The following is a 17470-nucleotide window of genomic DNA, read 5'->3' on the forward strand; positions in this document are numbered from 1 at the left end:
CCATAAAAAAAACAAGGACAACATAACCTTGTTAAAGGAGCAGCATCATCACAGGTATAATCATGATGTCCATATTAAACCAATAAAGCATTCAATTATTCATGTCAATTGTGGATTAAAGGAAACTCGGAGCAATTTGCAAATATGGGTGTTTCTTTGCAAAGCAGAAGGTCTGGAGACAGTGCAATTATATCCAATAGAGATATTAATCATTCATGTGGGTTACAAAATCAAACTGTTCTGTTGAAAGGGATAAAGAATATTCTACCTGGTGTCATGGAATGATCTTTGGCAGTCAGGACAATTTCTTTATTTTAAACATAGCTGGGTGTTTCATAGTTTGGCAGCAGTTGGCTTCGTCAGTCAGGAGAAATTGAGGACTGCAGATGCTGGAGATCAGAGTTGAGTGTGTGGCGCTGGAAAATCACAGCAGGCCAAGCAGCATCCGAGAAGCAGGAGAATCGACATTTCGAGCAGAAGCCCTTCACCAGGAATTATTCTGCTCCTTGGATGCTGTCTGACCTGCTGTGCTTTTCCAATGTCACACTCTCAGCTTAGTCAGTCAGCAGGAGATGTGGGAACAGAAGCTGTCAACCTGCCATGGAACTACAAACACAGGAGTTGTCAGGAATCAAGAGTGTTCTTAATTTTAAATCATTAAGCAATAATGCAATAAGGCCTTATGCATGAGGTCTTAAAGGAAAGTTGGAGAGTTGTATAGCTAAAAGCTAATGGAAGGATCCATGTAAAAACCTTGTAACTCATAGAATAAATGGAACATGAAAAAAGACCAAAGTGAATTCCAGAGAGCTGCTCAGTTAATCACTCAGTTTTCAAATTTATTTTTAAACATTAATGTTCCTTTAATAATCACAGCATTAGCTAAAATGAAAAATAGGTTGAATAAGTGAACGAGGTTGTCCTTTAAAACCACTGTTGTGTTAAAATGTTGGTTGCAGAGGGGAAGAAAGTATTTGGAGTCTCATTTATGTGAATTTAGATTTTATAAATTGTAGTGTTGGTGGAGAAATGTTTCCTTTGCTCTGTTGTTTACAATTTCCTCATGCCACTATTAGCCATTGCCTGTGGGAAGGGAACTGTTGTCAACCAAATATTTGATCTGACAGTTGATCAAAAGAGTGATTTTTTTTTAAACCAATCATGGCTTGTATTTTTGTTCTATGGAGCTTTTTGTCTGTTAAACTGACATTATTAACATCTGATGCCTCTGAGCCACACTTTCAGCTGTAATACACATGAACCAAGGTGTACTGCAAAACAACCTTCCAAATTGTTAATTTTTCAGAATTTCCAAGTTATTTAACAATCTATTAGCTAACAATTAAGTTTAGAATTTAACAATGCTCAAGATGTTACGTAATTCTATTAGAAATAATCTTCTAAAGTTAGCATTATGAGAAAAATGTTGGACTCAGATTTTTTAAAATTGTATCTATACATCAAAGTTTTAATGTTTTCCAGCAACATCATTGGCCAGCCCAAGTTTTATCAGTAAGTAATTTACGTACATTTAGATTTTAAACTGTTTCAGTTCATTGTAACAAGTTATTGTACACATGCAACAGTTACTTTGTCAAATATAAATTATTGATAATTGCAAGCATCTTTTCTTCAATTACTTTCAAAAGCAAAGGTTTCTTAATTGACACAACTAACAAATATATATATTCTCGATGTTCACTAACGAACTATCTTAAGTTCTTTAAGTATTGACCAAACATTAATTTTCATATTTTTTTCTGCAGGTAAAAGACCCAGTTTCACTTATGGTAAGATGCAGCTTAAGCATTGCTTTATGTAGTTACATTAGTAAAATTTACAAATGTGTATAAATACATACAAAATTGACAGAAAAAAAGCACTCCACCAAGCCTCTCCCATTCTCATGACAACCAGAGCACCGTGTTTAAATCAACTAGGAGAAAGTGAGGACTGCAGATGTTGGAGATCAGAGCTTAAAAATGTATTGCTGGAAAAGCGCAGCAGGTCAGGCAGCATCCAAGGAGAAAGAGAATCGACATTTCGGGCATAAGCCCTTCTTCAGGAATGGCGTTTTTACGGGGGCCGGGTGGGAAGAGGTGTAATCTAGGTAGCTGTGGGAGTCAGTCGGTTTATAGTATACGTCCGTGTTGAGTCGGTCGTCCGAGATAGAAATGGAGAGGTCTAGGAAGGGGAGGGAGGAGTCTGAGACGGTCCAGGTAAATTTGAGGTCGGGGTGGAAGGTGTTAGTAAAGTGGATGAAAGGGTACTGGTTGGTTCGGCGGGAAAGGAAGAAGCGGAGGGCTTTGAGGCCTTCGTGATGGGGGGTGGAGGTGTATAGGGACTGGATGCCTATAGGGAGGGCTACCTGACCTGCTGCGCATTTCCAGCAACACATTTTTAAGTACTGTGTTTAAATGCTCACTTGGTTCCTCCATCCTGGTAGCCATATAATTTCTTGGAAAAGACAAAAGAATGAAGAAAATCTCAGGGCCAGTAAGAGAAAATTGCACAAGCAAATTCCTCACAATTCCCTTCAATTTAGGGAATCACACAGACAAATCTATAAAGATACTTATCTTCTACGATCTATGCCCAGTCAGAAAGCACTTGAACGATGAACCTGATCTATATGGACATCAGTAAGGCATTCAACAAAGTTCCTAGACTGGTTAGCAAAGTTAGATCACACGAATAAGGAAGAACTAGCTATTTGGATATAAAATTGTATAGAAGGTAGAAGAAAGATAGTGGTGGTAGAGGGTTGCTTTTCAGACTGGAGGCCTGTGACCAATAATGTGCCATATGGATTGGTTCTGGATCCACTGCTTATCATCATTTATATAAATGATTTGGATGCGAACACAAGAGATATGGTTAGTAAGTTTGCAGATGACACCAAAATTGGAGGTGCAGTTGACAGCAAATAAGATTACAACATGATCTTGATCTGATGGGCCAGTGGGCTGAGATGTGGCATTTGGCGTTTGATTTATATAAATGCGAGGTCCTGCATTTTGGAAAGGCAAATCAGGGCAGGACTTACACACTTAATGGGAAGGACCTTAGGTGTGTGCTGAACAAAAAGAGACCTTGGAGTGCAGGTTTGTATTTCCTTGAAAGTGGAGTTCCAGGTATACAGGATAGTGAAGAAGGTGTTTGGTATGCTTGCCTTTATTAATCAGTACATTGACTATAGGAGTTGGGAGGTCATGTTGCAGCTGTAAAGGACATTAGTTATGCCACTATTAGAATACTGCTTGCAATTCTGGTCTCCCTGCCATAGGAAGGATATTGTGAAACTTGAAAAGGTTCAGAAAATATTTACAAGGATGTTGGAGGATTTGAGCTATGGGGAGAGGCTGAATAGACTGGGGCTATTTTCTGTGAGAGTGTCGGAGGCTGAGGGGTGATCTTACAGAGGTTTATAAAATTATGAGGGGCATGGATAGGTTAAATAGATAAGTTCTTTTCCCCATGGTGGAGGTGTCCAAACCTAGAGGACATAGGTTTATGGTGAGAAGGGAAATATTTAAAAAGGACCTGAGGGGCAACATTTTCATACAGAGGGTGGTGCGTGTATGGATTGAGCTGCCAGAGGAAGTGATGGAGGCTGGTACAATTACAACATGTAAAAGGCACCTGGATGGGTATATGAATAGGAAGGATTTAGAGGGATATGGACCAAATGTTGGCAAATGAGATTAGATTTCTTTTGGATATCAGGTTAGTACGGACCAATTGAACCAAAAGGTCTGTTTCTGTGCAGTATATCTCTATGACTCTGTGACTGCAACTTCCAATCATAATCCTCCACACCAGCTGGCAATATATTCAAGAGACTAACTAATCTTTTGGAAAAGAAGAACGGTCCTACATCAATTCTCCTTAACCACATGTCCTTAAGCTGTTAAATTGTAATTTAAATTCTAGGTACTTTATTGGTCTCTACCCATGTCGACACTGCTTCAAAATAAACAGACAAAAAAATCTTTGAGCCTTTTAAATAGCCAAGGATCCTAAAACTGGAAATAGTCTTGAAGGACTCCTTTCCCAAAGGCAAATCATCACTTCATTATGTGGACAAAGTACTTCACATAACCCATGCTAGGAACTTACTGTGACAAAATTATTTTATTTAATTTTCATTGCATAGTTCTGCCAATACAATCTAATATCTTATCAACTTTAGCTACAATTTCTCCACTTTGGTTGCATAGAAAATTTACAAACAGAGCATAGGAGCAGGAATAGGCTGATCATCCAACTCAATAGCCTATTCCTCCTTTCACCTCTATCCTTTGATCCCATGAGCCTCTAATACTGTATTCAACCTTACCTTGAAAACAATTTTTTGACCTTGACTGCTTTCTATGATAGCAAATTCCTTTGACAGAAAGTGAGGACTGCAGATGCTGGAGATCAGTCGAGAGTATGGTGCTGGAAAAGCACAACAGGGCAGGCGGCATCCGGGGAGCAGGAGAATTAATATTGCGGGCATAAGCCCTTCATCCTGATGAAGGGCTTATGCCCGAAGTGAATTTTATTGGCTCATCACTCTCTGCATGAAGAAACCTTTCCCCATCTCAGTCCTAAATAGTTTATTCCACATCCTTAGCATGTGATCCTGGTTCTATACTCCCCAGCCAACAGGAACATCCCTCTTAGATCCACCTTGTCTAGTCCTGTTAGAACTTTATAGGTTTCTGTGAGCTACACTGTGCCTTGGTACATGTGACAATAAATTCAATTCAATTCAATAGCTTCTCATTCTTCCCAATGGCAGCGAATATAATCCTAACTGATTCAACATCTCCTTATTCATCATTCCAGTAATCCCATGAATCATTCCAGAAAACTTTCACTGCACTCCCTCTATTGCAAGAACATCTTCCTCAGATAAGGAGGCCAGAAGGCACCTCTCGCTGCCACCATTGGGAATAAAGGAGGAGTGGACCAGGTGTCCATAAGGAAAAGGTGCTTGCAGAGGATTGACGGGGAGAATATGTATCTGGTAGTGGCATCCCACTGAAAATGGCAGAAATGGTGGCTAATGGTCCTCTGGTTGTGGATGCTGTTGGGTTGGTGAGGACAAAGAGGCCCCTATCACTGTTGTGGGAGGGAATGGAGGGGATGAGGGCTGATGTGCGGCAGATGGGTTGAACACAGCAGAGGGCCCTGCCAATTATGGTGTTGAGGAATCCTTGGTTAAGGAAGAAGTGGACATTTCTGAGGCCCCCTTGTCGAAGTTGGTATCATCAGAACAGATGCAACAGAGACAGAGAAATTGAGAGCATGAAATAGAGTCTTTACAGGAAGCAAGATGTGAGGATGTGTGGTCAAGGTGACTGTAGGAGTCAGTTGGTTTGTAGTGGATATTGGTGGGCAGCCTACTTCCAGAAATGGAAACAGAGACGTTGAGGAAGGGAAGAGAGCAGTTAGAGATGGACAGGTGAAGGTGAGAGTGGAGTAAAAACTGGAAGTGAAATTGATAAAACTTTCCCATTATAGACAAGAGAAAGAAGCAGCACCAATGATATAACAGAGAAAACGTTGTGGATGAGGGCCGGAATAAGACTGGAATAAGAAATGTTCCACATACCCCACAAAGAAACAGGCATTACGGACCCATGTGGGTACCCATGGCTACCCCTCTGACCTGAAGGAAGCAAAAGGAGTTAAATGAGAAGTTCTTCAGGGTGAAGACGAGCTTGGCCAAGTGGAGGGGGATGGTGGTGGATGGGGATAGTTCAGGCCTTTTTTTCCACGATAAAGTGGAGAATACTGAAATATTGCTGGGAGATAAATATGTAAAGGGATTACACATTCATGGTAAAGAGGAGGGGGCTGGAGCCCACAAACTGGAAATTCTGAAACTGACGTGAAGCATCAGAGGAATTGTGGATGTAAGTGGGAAGGGACTGGACAAGGGGAGAAAAAAATTGAATCGAGATAGGAAGCGTTCTATGGGACATGCATGGGCAGAAACAATGGATTTGCCCGGGCAGTCCTGTTTGTAGATTTTAAGAAGGAGGTAGAAGTGAGCTAAGTGGGTTTGGAGACTATGTGCTTCAAGGCAGAGGCGGGGGGAGATCAACAGATGAAATGAGGTTAGTGACCATAGTGGACACAGTGGCCTGATGTACCTTGGGGCAGCCATTTATAAAAGAATTTGGGAATTTATGAACCTGTAGCTCCAACAATTTATTACTACTAAATCTCTGCTTCGTGTGATTTTCTGAGTTCCTCACTCTCTTCCATTTCATGATTTATTGCTGCTTCTGGTATATTATTTTTATCCTCTATAGTGAAGATTGATGCAAAATATCTGTTCATCTGCTGTTTCCTTGTTTTCATTATTAACTTTCATTCCATTCTTATTTCCTCTATGACTAATGCTCGAGTTCTCAATTCTTTGTTTAAAATGTTTATAGAGGTTCTTACTATCTATTTTCATATTTCTGGCAAGGTTTCTCTCACGCTGTTGTTTTTCCTTGCTTATTAAGTTTTTGGTCATATCTTGCATATTTTTTAATATTCTGTTTCAATCTTATGATTTTCCACTTGTCATTGCAAAATCATATGCATTTCCATTTAATTTTGACGTTGTGGTTAACATTCCTAGTTAACTAGTTAACTATGGATGTTGGGTCTATCCTTTGTAATTTTTGTTACTCTTTGGATAGTGGAACATAGGTAGTCGAGCAGTCAGTTTCAAGATTCTTGGCTGTGCAAGTTCGCTTAAGTTCTTTTGTCCTATTCTTTTTGAACTGGCTTGCTGACTGGTTCTCACCAGCAGTGCAAGAGATTCATTTACCTTCAATGCAGGGGAGACTACTGGATGGTTTGTTTACTGTGACTTTCACAGCACATTCGTATCAAGCCCAGATTAGTACACAAGTATCTCAGCCCACTGGAATATGCAAACATAAAAGCCTACTAGCAGATACAAGCAGACTTTTAACTCCTATCCTGAATGTATTCTTAAAAGGCAAAAACACAAACACACCTGTTGTCCAGACTGCTGTTTTTGCCTATCATGATCATAGTCTGAAATATTCACGGGAAATTATAGTTCACTTTGTCACATATTTCTCCCTATGAAGATCCCTTGATAACTTCCTGCTTCCTCCAGTGTTCCTCTCCAGATATCCACTAAATTTATCAATCATCTTTTGGCTGCATCTCTCTTTCTTAAATATCGCTAATGGGATGAGGCCGAAGGTAGCCAGGTCAGCATTTTTCTCCATCTGTAGTTACCCACATCTTCCACATTACTACGGGTCTGAGGTCACATTTAGGCCATACCAGGAAAGGATGGCAGATTTACTTATCCAAAGGACATTGTTTTTATGACAATTGACATGGTTGCTGTTAGGCTAGCTTAATTATCCAAACATTTTATGAATTCAATCACAACCATCTGCTGTGGTAGAATTCAAACTTATGTCTCGAGACCATTAGCCTGAGTTTCAGATTGTTAGTCCAATAACATTACCAGTATACCCCCATTTCCCTCTGGATATTTAAAAACACATGTTGCATTTGAAAGTTCAATATGTTCATAAATTGTCCCAGGGTTATAATCAATGGTCATGATAACAGGAGATCTATGAGTTCAGGTACATAATTCTTTGAAATTTGCATCACTGGTAGACAGCGTGGTAAGAAGGCATTTAGCATGCTTGCCTTCATTGCTCAGCTCTTTGAGTATAGGAGTTGGGATGTCGTGTTGAGGTTGTACAGGTTGTTGGTGAGGCATCTTCTGGGGTACTGTTAGCAGTTCTTGTCATCTATTACAGGAAGGATATTATTAAATTGGAGAATATTCATAAAAGATTTGTGAGGATGTTGCTGGGAATGGAGGTTTTAAATTATAGAATTACGTTGGATAGGCTGAGACCTTTTTCACTGGAGCATAGGAGGTTGAGGGATGGGTGACTTTATAGAGGTTTATAAAAGCTCCGAAAGCTAGTGTGCTTCCAATTAAACCTGTTGGACTATAACCTGGTTGTGTGATTTTTAACTTTGTACACCCCAGTCTAACACCGGCATCTCCGAATTATAAAATCATGAGGGACATAGATAAGGTGAATGACAAGCATCTTTTCCCTACATTGGAAGAGTTCAAAACTAGGGAGTGAGAAGAGAAAGTTTTAAAAGGGACCTGAGGGACAACCTTTTTATACAGGGAGTATTCCATATGTAGAATGAATTGCCAGAGGAAGTGGTGGATGTAGGTGGGCCAAATATAGTCAAGTGGGACTAGTTTAGTTTAGAAACATGGTCAGCATGGACTAGTTGAACTTAAAGATCTGATTCCATGCTGTATGATTCTATTATTCTATAACAGCAACATACTTTTCTCCCTCAACCTGTACCACTCCCTGCAAATGATACAGAGGAAGGTATTTTCTTGGCTAACAAATGAGTCAATTTTTTATGGGGAAGGCAGTATTAAACTAAGTTGGATCAACCATGATTTTATTGAACTGTGGAGCAGGCTTAGTGCTGGAATGACCAATTCCAGTTCCTTATCTGTCTGCTTGTATATGCATAAACTGTGTTGGCCTTACCAAGATTCATGTCACTTCATTTATTTAGATTAAATGACCTTTGTCATTATGCAGTCTGCATTTCTTCATATCTAAATCTCTGTTTTTGATTCTAATTTTCCTGTCTTAACATGTTCAGATTTTGTTGCTATCTGCAAGCATACAAACAACATTCCCAATGCCATTGTCTAGGTCATTAATAAAGACAGAGAGGAGTAATGGACCCAGGGGCTATTGCAGGGGCCACCACTCGTAGCATAATTCCCAACTGAATTTGATTAATTAACTATTTTGGCTGTCAGGTTTGTGACAATTCATAAGACAGCATTTAAAATTCCCACTGTTACCACTGGAATCTATTTTGAGAAGTAACCTATTACAAAGTTTCTTTAACATTTTCTGAATGGAACCAATAGTAAAGGTATCCTGGATTGATTCATCTTGTTTGTTAATTTGGTAACTTGCTCAAAAATATTGTTCACTGCCTCCAACTTACCATCTGGAATTTAAGCATCATGTACTGGACTGACCTTTGGGAAATAATCATAATATGACTAAGTTTGAAGCTGCTATACGTACATTTTTGCAATATTGCCAGAGAAAGTTTTGTATCAGCTTTCTAGCATCTGCAGTCATTTTATTTCTGAACTTTTTAGTCCTCTGAAGGATCTTCAGACATAGCTGTAAACGCTTTTACTATTGCTCCCATAATTGCAGTGTATTTTCATTTCCAGAGATCTCTTGGCAATTCACATATTTTTCTGTCTTTCTCAATTGCATGTGATGATTTCCCCTGTGAGATAAAAGCTAGTGTTGAATGACTTCTTTGTTTTATTTTACTTCAAAAATGAAACTGTGTCCCTTTAAAGCCCAAACTCTGATCACTGTTAATATCCACGGCCTACCAGAGGCCAATTTCTATTTGGCACATCATAAGATTCATTACAGGGTAATTACTTTAAATCCTGGCTCCCTGCCATCAGAAAATGCAAATGAAAATACCTAGCTTTTATTCAAGACTGTTTTACAGTTGTAACAATGTATGAAGTTGAATTACATATAACAAGTTTTCAGTCCATAAAAGAAGTGACAATGACTTCATCTTTGACATCTTTTCAAGTTGACAGTGATCCTCATTTTGTCATTTCAATAAACGATCATAGTGATGCCATTTGTTTCAACATTGATGGTAAACCAGGAGCAATCCTAAATCTTGTCACAGATCCATATACAGGTAGGTGTAATCTTTGTTACAAGTTGTCTCAAGGAAAGACAAAATAGCTTCTTAACAGAAACATTTTGAGTTAACAGATCATAATGACATTAAAGTTGACCCTTGCAGAATTTTATTGTTTGATGTGCCCACATTCCTGGCTGATAAAGGAATATCTATCGGCATGGTGGCTCAGTGGTTAGCACTGCTGCCTCAAAGTGCCAGGCATCCAGGTTCGATTCCAAACTCCGGTGACTGTCTGTATGGAGTCTGCATATTCTCCCTGTGTCTGTGTAGGTTTCCTCTGGGTGCTCCAGTTTCCCCCCACAATCCAAAGATGTGCAGGTTAGGTGAATTGGCCATGCTAAAATGCCCAAAGTGTTCAGGGATGTGTAGGTTAGGTGTGTTAATCATGGGTAATTGTACAGGAATGGGTTTGGGTGGGATACTCTTTGCAGGGTCAGTGTGGACTTGCTAGGCCAAAGGGTCTATTTCCACACTGTAGGAATTCGATGATCTGAAGCAAAGCATTTAATCTAATAGAAGAAAAGATGAGGAAATGTAGGAGGAGGCTATTCGGCCTTTTGAGCCTGCTCCGCCATTCATCACGATTATGGCTGATTGTCCAACTCAATAACCTAATCCTGCGTTCTCCCCATAACCTTTGATCCCATTCACCTCAAGTGCTATATCTAGCCATCTCTTGTATACATTCAATGTTTTGGCATCAACTACTTCCTGTGGTAATGGATTCCACAGGCTCACCACTCTTTGAGTGAAAACATGTCTCCTAATCTCCTTTGTAAATGGTCTACCCCAAATCCTCAGACTGTGACCCCTGGTTCTGGAAAATTGTCCCTGCATCTATCCTGTCTAGTCCTGTTAGAATTTTACAAGTCTCCATGAGATTCTCCCCTCATTCATCTGAACTCCAGTGAAAACAATCCTAACTTAGTCAGTCTCTTTTCATATGTGAGTCCCGCCATCCCCAGAATCAGCCTGGTAAACCTGAAGTATATAATTTTATGAAGTGGCCCAAGTATTTTTATTTCATGCAAATCTTATGAATTATTTATTTGATGTTTATTTCTTCATTATTTCCTCATATTTTTACTTGTGGGATCTTTGAAAAATCTTGCTGGCTATTCACAATAATGATCATTTGGATTCATCTATTAGCTTCATGAAAAAGTGATATTTCAAAAATGTAATTTGTTGTTGTGACAATTAATTAGCTTTAATTAATATGTTTGACATTTTCATGCAGATTTTGTAGTAAATGGAGAATTGATTGGAGAGAAGAAAATAGAAATTAACAAGAAAATAAATACATACTTTGGAAAGTTTGGAATTGTGAACAACAAAATGGATGTTAAAGTTGAAGTATCAACTAAAACAATTACAGTATTTCATGGAGAAGATAAGATTGTTTTCCCCTGGTCAGCAACTGCATCTTTAACAAAAGAAAGGTACAGTTGTGCAGTTTTATAGTTTGTATTTCTGGAACTAAATGGTGCCATCATAAATATAAACACAGCCAAGAAGGAAAATGTTCAAGCGGTTTGATTCTAACAAAATGCTTTGCAAAGTCAAAGTACTTTATATATGAATGCACTTTCATAGACATAGGTTTTTTTTGGTTTTTTTTGCATTTTTAAAGTTATATTAGTTATAGTGTAGCACGGTGGCACAGTAGTTAGCACTGCATCTTCACAGCGTGAGAGACCAGGGTTTGATTCCAGCCTTGGGCAACTGTCTGAATGGAGATTGCATATTCTCCCTGTATCTGTGTGGGTTTGCTCCAATTGTCTCCCACAGTCCAAAGATGTGCAGGTTAGGTGGATCGGTATATTCAATTGCCCTGTAGTACCCAGGGGTGTGAGGGCTAGGTAAGTTAACTATGACTAAGAGGTTAGGGGGATAGGATAGGATGCAGTTTGGTGGGTCAGTGCAGACTCAATGGGCCGAATAGCCTCTATCTTTACTGTATAGATTCTATATGTGGTGAAAAGAGCTTGGCAAAAATACAAAGAATGACCAAAATGTCACCATTGCATAAAAAAACGAAATAGTAATATCGCTGCAATAGCAGCTCGAAGTGAAGATTTATAAACAGTAAAGTAAGAATAAGAATAACCTGAAGTAAGGTCAATCAGACCTATTATTAAGGAACTCTGAACAACTTATTTAGAAGACCCGACAAATTTAATCTAGTTTGATAAAATTCTGTTTGCTGCATTTATTCAAGTTCTTGAGGAAGCAACTGGAAAGGTAAATGAATGTGGTATGTGGTATGCCTCACTTTCCAAAAGATAACTGAATACGTGCCATTCAGGGGGCTAATATGACAGAAAGCAGTGCACAGAATTGGGTTTAATGTATTAGCAGAGATAGAGATTTGGTTAATGGAAGAAGCAGAGTGTAAGGATAAATGGAATATTCTCAATGGAGCAGGCTATAATTTGTGGAATGCCACAAAGATCACTTCTGACGCCTCAGGTGTTTACAACCCATATAAATGGTTAGATAGACACTTTGTTTAAATATTCATTTATGGAATATGGTCATCATTGGCTAGAACATCAATTATTGTCCATTCCTAATTTTTCTTGTGAGAAGGTAGCAAACTGTCGTCTTGATTCTCTCACATCCACTTGGGTTGAGCACACTCATAGTGCTGTTCGGAAGTGGGTTCCAGGATTGTAACTCCATATCATTAAAGAACAGAAATATAGTTCCAAGTCAAGATGGTGTGTAGCTTGCACAAGGGATGCTTGTACGTAGTGATCCTCTCATGCATCTGCTGTTTTGTTCTTCTAGATGGTAGAGGTAGCATGTTTAGTTGGTGGTGTTGAAGGAGCCTTAGCGACCTGCTACAGAGCATCTTTTAAATGATACACACTGCTGCAATTGAGGGAGTGAATGCTGGACATGGTGGTTGGGTACCAATCAAGTAGGTTGCTGAATCCTGAATGGTGTTGAGCTTCCTAAGTGTAGGAGCTGCATTCAGCCAGGCAAGTGAAAAGTATGCCTTCACTCCTGACTTGCCATGAAGTTGGTTGACAGCATTTGAGGAGACAGGAAGTGAATTACTCACCTCAGACTTCCTCGTCTTTGACCTGTTCTTATAGCCACTGTGCTTATATGGCTGGTTAGGTTCAGTTTCTGGTTAATGACAGTTCTCCAGGATGTTGACATTGGGGGTTTTAGTTATGGTAATGCCAGGGAATGTAGATGGGAAACGGTTAGGTGCTCTCTTGTTGGAGATGGTCTTTGCAGGGCACTTGTGTGGTATGAATATTACTAGCCATTTATCAGCACAAACTCTTGCTGAATATGGACACAGCCTGCTTCAGTATCTCAGGGGTCAATAATAATGCTGAACATTGTGTTATCATTAGCAACCAACCATGTCTGACTTCATGATTGAAGTAAAGCAATTGATGAAGCAACTCAAAATAATTGCATCCAGGATACCAGCCTGAGGAAGGCTAGGCCTCATGTGGAACAGTAGTAGTATCCCTACCTCTGAGCCAGGAGACACAGTTTAAAGTCCTGCATTCTCCAGAGGTTCATAATAACATTAGTAAAAAGGCTGGTTAGAAGATGAGGAACCCCGGCTGTGACGTCCTAGGACTGAGATGATTGGCCTTTAAGAAGACAACTGTTTTTCTTGTGCTCAGTTTGACTCCAAGCAGTTGGAGAATTTACCCCTGATTTCCATGGACTTCAGTTTTGATAGGACACCTTGATGTCATACTCAGTCAAACGCTATGCTGATATCAAGGAAAACTCTCTCCCCTCAGCTGTTTTACACATCTTTTCAAAAAGGCTGTAATAAGGAAAGGATTTCAGTGGCCCTGACAGAACCTATATTGACTGAATGTAAAGGTTACTACTGATTAAGTGCCATTATAGCATCATTCACAAATCCTTCCTTTGCTGAGGAACCTTGGAGTGCAGGTTCATAGCGCCTTGAAAGTGGAGTCGCAGGTAGATAGGATAGAGAAGAAAGTGTTTGGTATGCTTTCCTTTATTGGTCAAGAGTTTTGAGTACAGGAGTTGAGAGGTCATGTTGCGGCTCTACAGGAAGTTGATTAGGCCACTTTTGGAATATTGCGTGCAATTCTGGTCTCCTTCCTATCGGAAGGATGTTGTGAAACTTGAAAGTGTTCAGAAAAGATTTACAAGGATGTTGCCAGAGTTGGAGGATTTGAGCTATAGGGAGAGGCTGAACAGGCCGGGGCTGTTTTCCCTGGAGCGTTGGAGGTTGAGGGGTGACATTGTAGATGTTTATAAAATCATGAGGGGCATGGATAGGGTAAATAGGTAAAGTCTCTTCCCTGGGGTGGGGGAGTCCAGAACTAGAGGGCATTGGTTTAGGGTGAGAGGGGAAAGATATAAGAGAGACCTGAGGGGCAATCTTTTCATGCAGAGGGTGGTATGCGTATGGAATGAGCTGCCAGAGGAAGTGGTGGAGGCTGATACAATTACAACATTTAAAAGGCATCTGGATGGGTATATGAATAGAAAGGATTTGGAGGGATATGAGCCAGGTGCTGGCAAGTGGGACTAGATTGGGTTGGGATATCTGGTGGGCATGGACGACTTGGACCAAAGGGTCTGTTTCCATGCTGCACATCTCTATGACTCTATGGCAGCAATTGGCTGGGTTGGATATGTCTTCCTTTTTGTGTGTAGAGCCTGTGCAATTTTTCATGTTGCTGGGTAGATGCCAGTATAATAGCTATACTGAAAGTTGGAGGTGGAGTTCCTTTTGGAGCATGGCTTTAGTACTGTTACCAGAATATTGCTTGGATCCTTGGCCTTTGCAGTATACAGTACATTCAGCTGTTTCTTAATATCACATGCGGTTAATCAAATTGGCTAAAGACTAGCAGCTGTGATACTGTGGTCTCAGGAGAAGGCCAAGATAATCCACTTGCTACTTCTGGGTAAAGATGGATGCAGATATTTCAGCTTTGTGTTTTGCTGGCTCTCCTATTATTAAGGATAGGATATCTGCGGAGGCTCCTCTTGCTATCTGTTTAACTGTTCACAAGGTCTGAATGCAACATGACTATAGAACTTAGATTTAATCTAAATAAAACAAAGAAATTAAGAGCAGGAGTAGGCCAGTCAAACCTGCCATGACATTCAATATGATCAAGGCTGATCTTATATACCAATGTCATATCCTTGCTTACTCCACGTACCCCTTGGTTACTTCAAAATCAAAAAATTATTAATTTTTTTCTTGAATTTATTCAAAGGCTTGATCGCCATAGCCTTCTGTTGTGGAGAATTTCATAGGTTTATTACTTTTTAAATGAAGAAATCTTTCCTCATCTCAGCCCTAGTAACCTAAAACACTGTGACTCCTGGTTCTAGAATCCCCAACCACCTTCCCTACATCTACCTTGTTCAGTCCCGCTAGAATGTTGTACATTTTAATCAGAGTTCCTCATATCCTTTTAAACTCTAGTGAATACTAGGCCCAGTCAAATCAATCTTTCTTCATAGTGCAATCCTGCCATCTCCAATATCAGCCTGCTGAACCTCTGCTCAATCCCAAGTATATTCTTTCTTAGGAAGGAAGAACATAACTGCATGCAATACTCCAGGTGTCATCTCACCAATACCACCATATAAGTGTAGTAAGACATCTCTACCTCTGAAATTAAGTCCACTTGCAATGACCACCAATATACCATTTGTCTTCCTAATTTTTTGTTGCATCTGCCTGTCTACTTTTATTGACTGGTGTTCAAGGATACCCAGATTCCTTTTTACTTTGATATTTTGGCTATGGAATTAACCGACTTTGTTGCATGCTGATTCCACTGTTCAGCATGCAAGAATTCCTGTGTTATAGCTTCACCAAGTTGACAACTCATTTTTATTTATGCTTAGTGCTGTTCCTGACAAGCTCCTTTGCACTCCTCAGTGAGCTAGGGTTGATCATCAGCCTGATGGCAATGATAGTGTGGCAGACATGTCAGGCCGTGTGGTTACAGATTTTGTTGGAGTACAATTCTGCTGTTTCTGATAGCTCACAGTACCTTATGGATACTCATTGATTTGTCAGATATGATTGAATTCTAGCCAGTTTAGCATTGTGCTAGTTCCACACTGCATATCAGAAGGCATTCTCAATGCGAAAACAGGACTTCATCTCCAGAAGGATTGTGCAGTGGTCACTCCTACTGTCTTGGATAGATGCATCCATGACAATTAGATTGATGAGCATAAGATGAAGTAAGTTTTTTTCCCCCTTTTGTTGGTTCCCTCATCACATCCTGCAAACCTAACGTGTATCTTTTAGGACTTTTTAACTGGTGGTGCAACTCAGCAACTCTTGGTAATTGTTGCTGAAGTGCCACCGAGAGTAAGTTCTATGCTCTTGTCCCTTTAGTGGCAGGAAGTGAGAGTAGTGAGGTGGGGGGATAGTGGGTATAAGACGATAAGCTGAAGGAGATTTCTTTGCAGTGTCTTCCTTTCCAACTGGAGATGTCACATTATTTCTTGAGACTTCATGGGGTCCGGTGTCAATGTTGAGGTCTCCCAGTGCAACTCTTTCTTTTTGAAATATATCTGTTTACAGATAAATAGACTAACAAATCAGAATGGAACCATTATCCTTGCCCACATTCAGTGGTGCAGGGTGAGGAAGTTACAACAGACACTATTTAAAGTAGGTCTTTATGAATGCATATAAAGATTATTAATAATGGATTATCGGAATAGATAATTGAATGATTTGCATAGATTCAATATTCAGTATTTTAAAATTTATATACAATATAATTTATCATTTCTAACATTTATTTTCTAGCTTCTCAATTTCAATCATAAAAGAAAGGAATCTCACACTAACAATGGGAGATGATGCAACATTTGTTATTGTGCTGCATCGCGTCTGGAAAAATCACCCTCTGCACAGAGACTTTCTGGGATTTTATACACTTGATAGCCACAGGTTTTCAAGTATGACTCATGGATTACTTGGTATGTATTCACTTCATTAATTGCTCATAGATAAACATACTACCACTAATGGCTTCTCCTTGAGCTGCCAGTCCCTAACCTCTGGTATTTTCACCCTGAAGTTTTCTGCGTTTTCTCCAAGATACTGCTATCTTTTCTCTAGATACTGCTAAAAATTTCAACCAAGCTTTGATTCTCAGTCCTAGCATTATCAAATCGTGCTCTGCATCATCTTTTAGAGTCATAGAGATACATACAGCACGGAAACAAACCCTTCAGTCCAACTCGTCCATGCCGACCAGATATTCCAATCCAATCAAGTCCCACTTGCCAGCACCTGGCCCATATCCCTCCAACCCTTTCCATTCATATATCCATCTAGCTGCCTTTTAAATGTTGCAATTGTACTAGCCTCCACCACTTCCTCTGGCAGCTCATTCCACACACGTACCACCCTCTGCATGAATAAATTGCCCCTGAGTTCTTTTTATACCTTTCTCCTCTCACCCTAAATCTATGCCCTCTAATTCTGGACTCCCCAGCCTCAGGGAAAAGACTTTATCTATTTATCCTATCCATGCCCCTCAAAATTTTATAAACCTCTACAAGGTCATCCCTCAGCCCCCAACGCTCCAGGGAAAACAGTCCTAGTCTATTCAACCTCTTCTCTTGCTCAAATCCTTCAACCCTGCAACATCCTTGTAAATCTTTTCTG

At 39.8% G+C, this 17470-nt stretch overlaps 1 protein-coding gene across 2 annotated transcripts in view; it reads left to right on the forward strand.

The window, feature by feature from the left end:
* LOC122558904 (inter-alpha-trypsin inhibitor heavy chain H3-like) overlaps positions 1 to 17470 on the forward strand; it is a 90785-nt gene that overhangs the window by 68268 nt on the left and 5047 nt on the right. The window contains exons 17-21 of one of the 2 annotated variants that reach the window (XM_043707838.1): positions 1483 to 1512; positions 1767 to 1790; positions 9676 to 9789; positions 11036 to 11237; positions 16604 to 16776. In XM_043707838.1, coding sequence (XP_043563773.1) covers positions 1483 to 1512; positions 1767 to 1790; positions 9676 to 9789; positions 11036 to 11237; positions 16604 to 16776 — 543 coding nt within the window. The remainder of the gene's footprint in view (positions 1 to 1482; positions 1513 to 1766; positions 1791 to 9675; positions 9790 to 11035; positions 11238 to 16603; positions 16777 to 17470) is intronic. The other variant, XM_043707839.1, reaches the window with a different exon arrangement.

The sequence above is a fragment of the Chiloscyllium plagiosum genome, chromosome 18, assembly GCF_004010195.1.
Source record: "Chiloscyllium plagiosum isolate BGI_BamShark_2017 chromosome 18, ASM401019v2, whole genome shotgun sequence".
Classification (NCBI taxonomy): Eukaryota; Metazoa; Chordata; class Chondrichthyes; order Orectolobiformes; family Hemiscylliidae; genus Chiloscyllium; species Chiloscyllium plagiosum.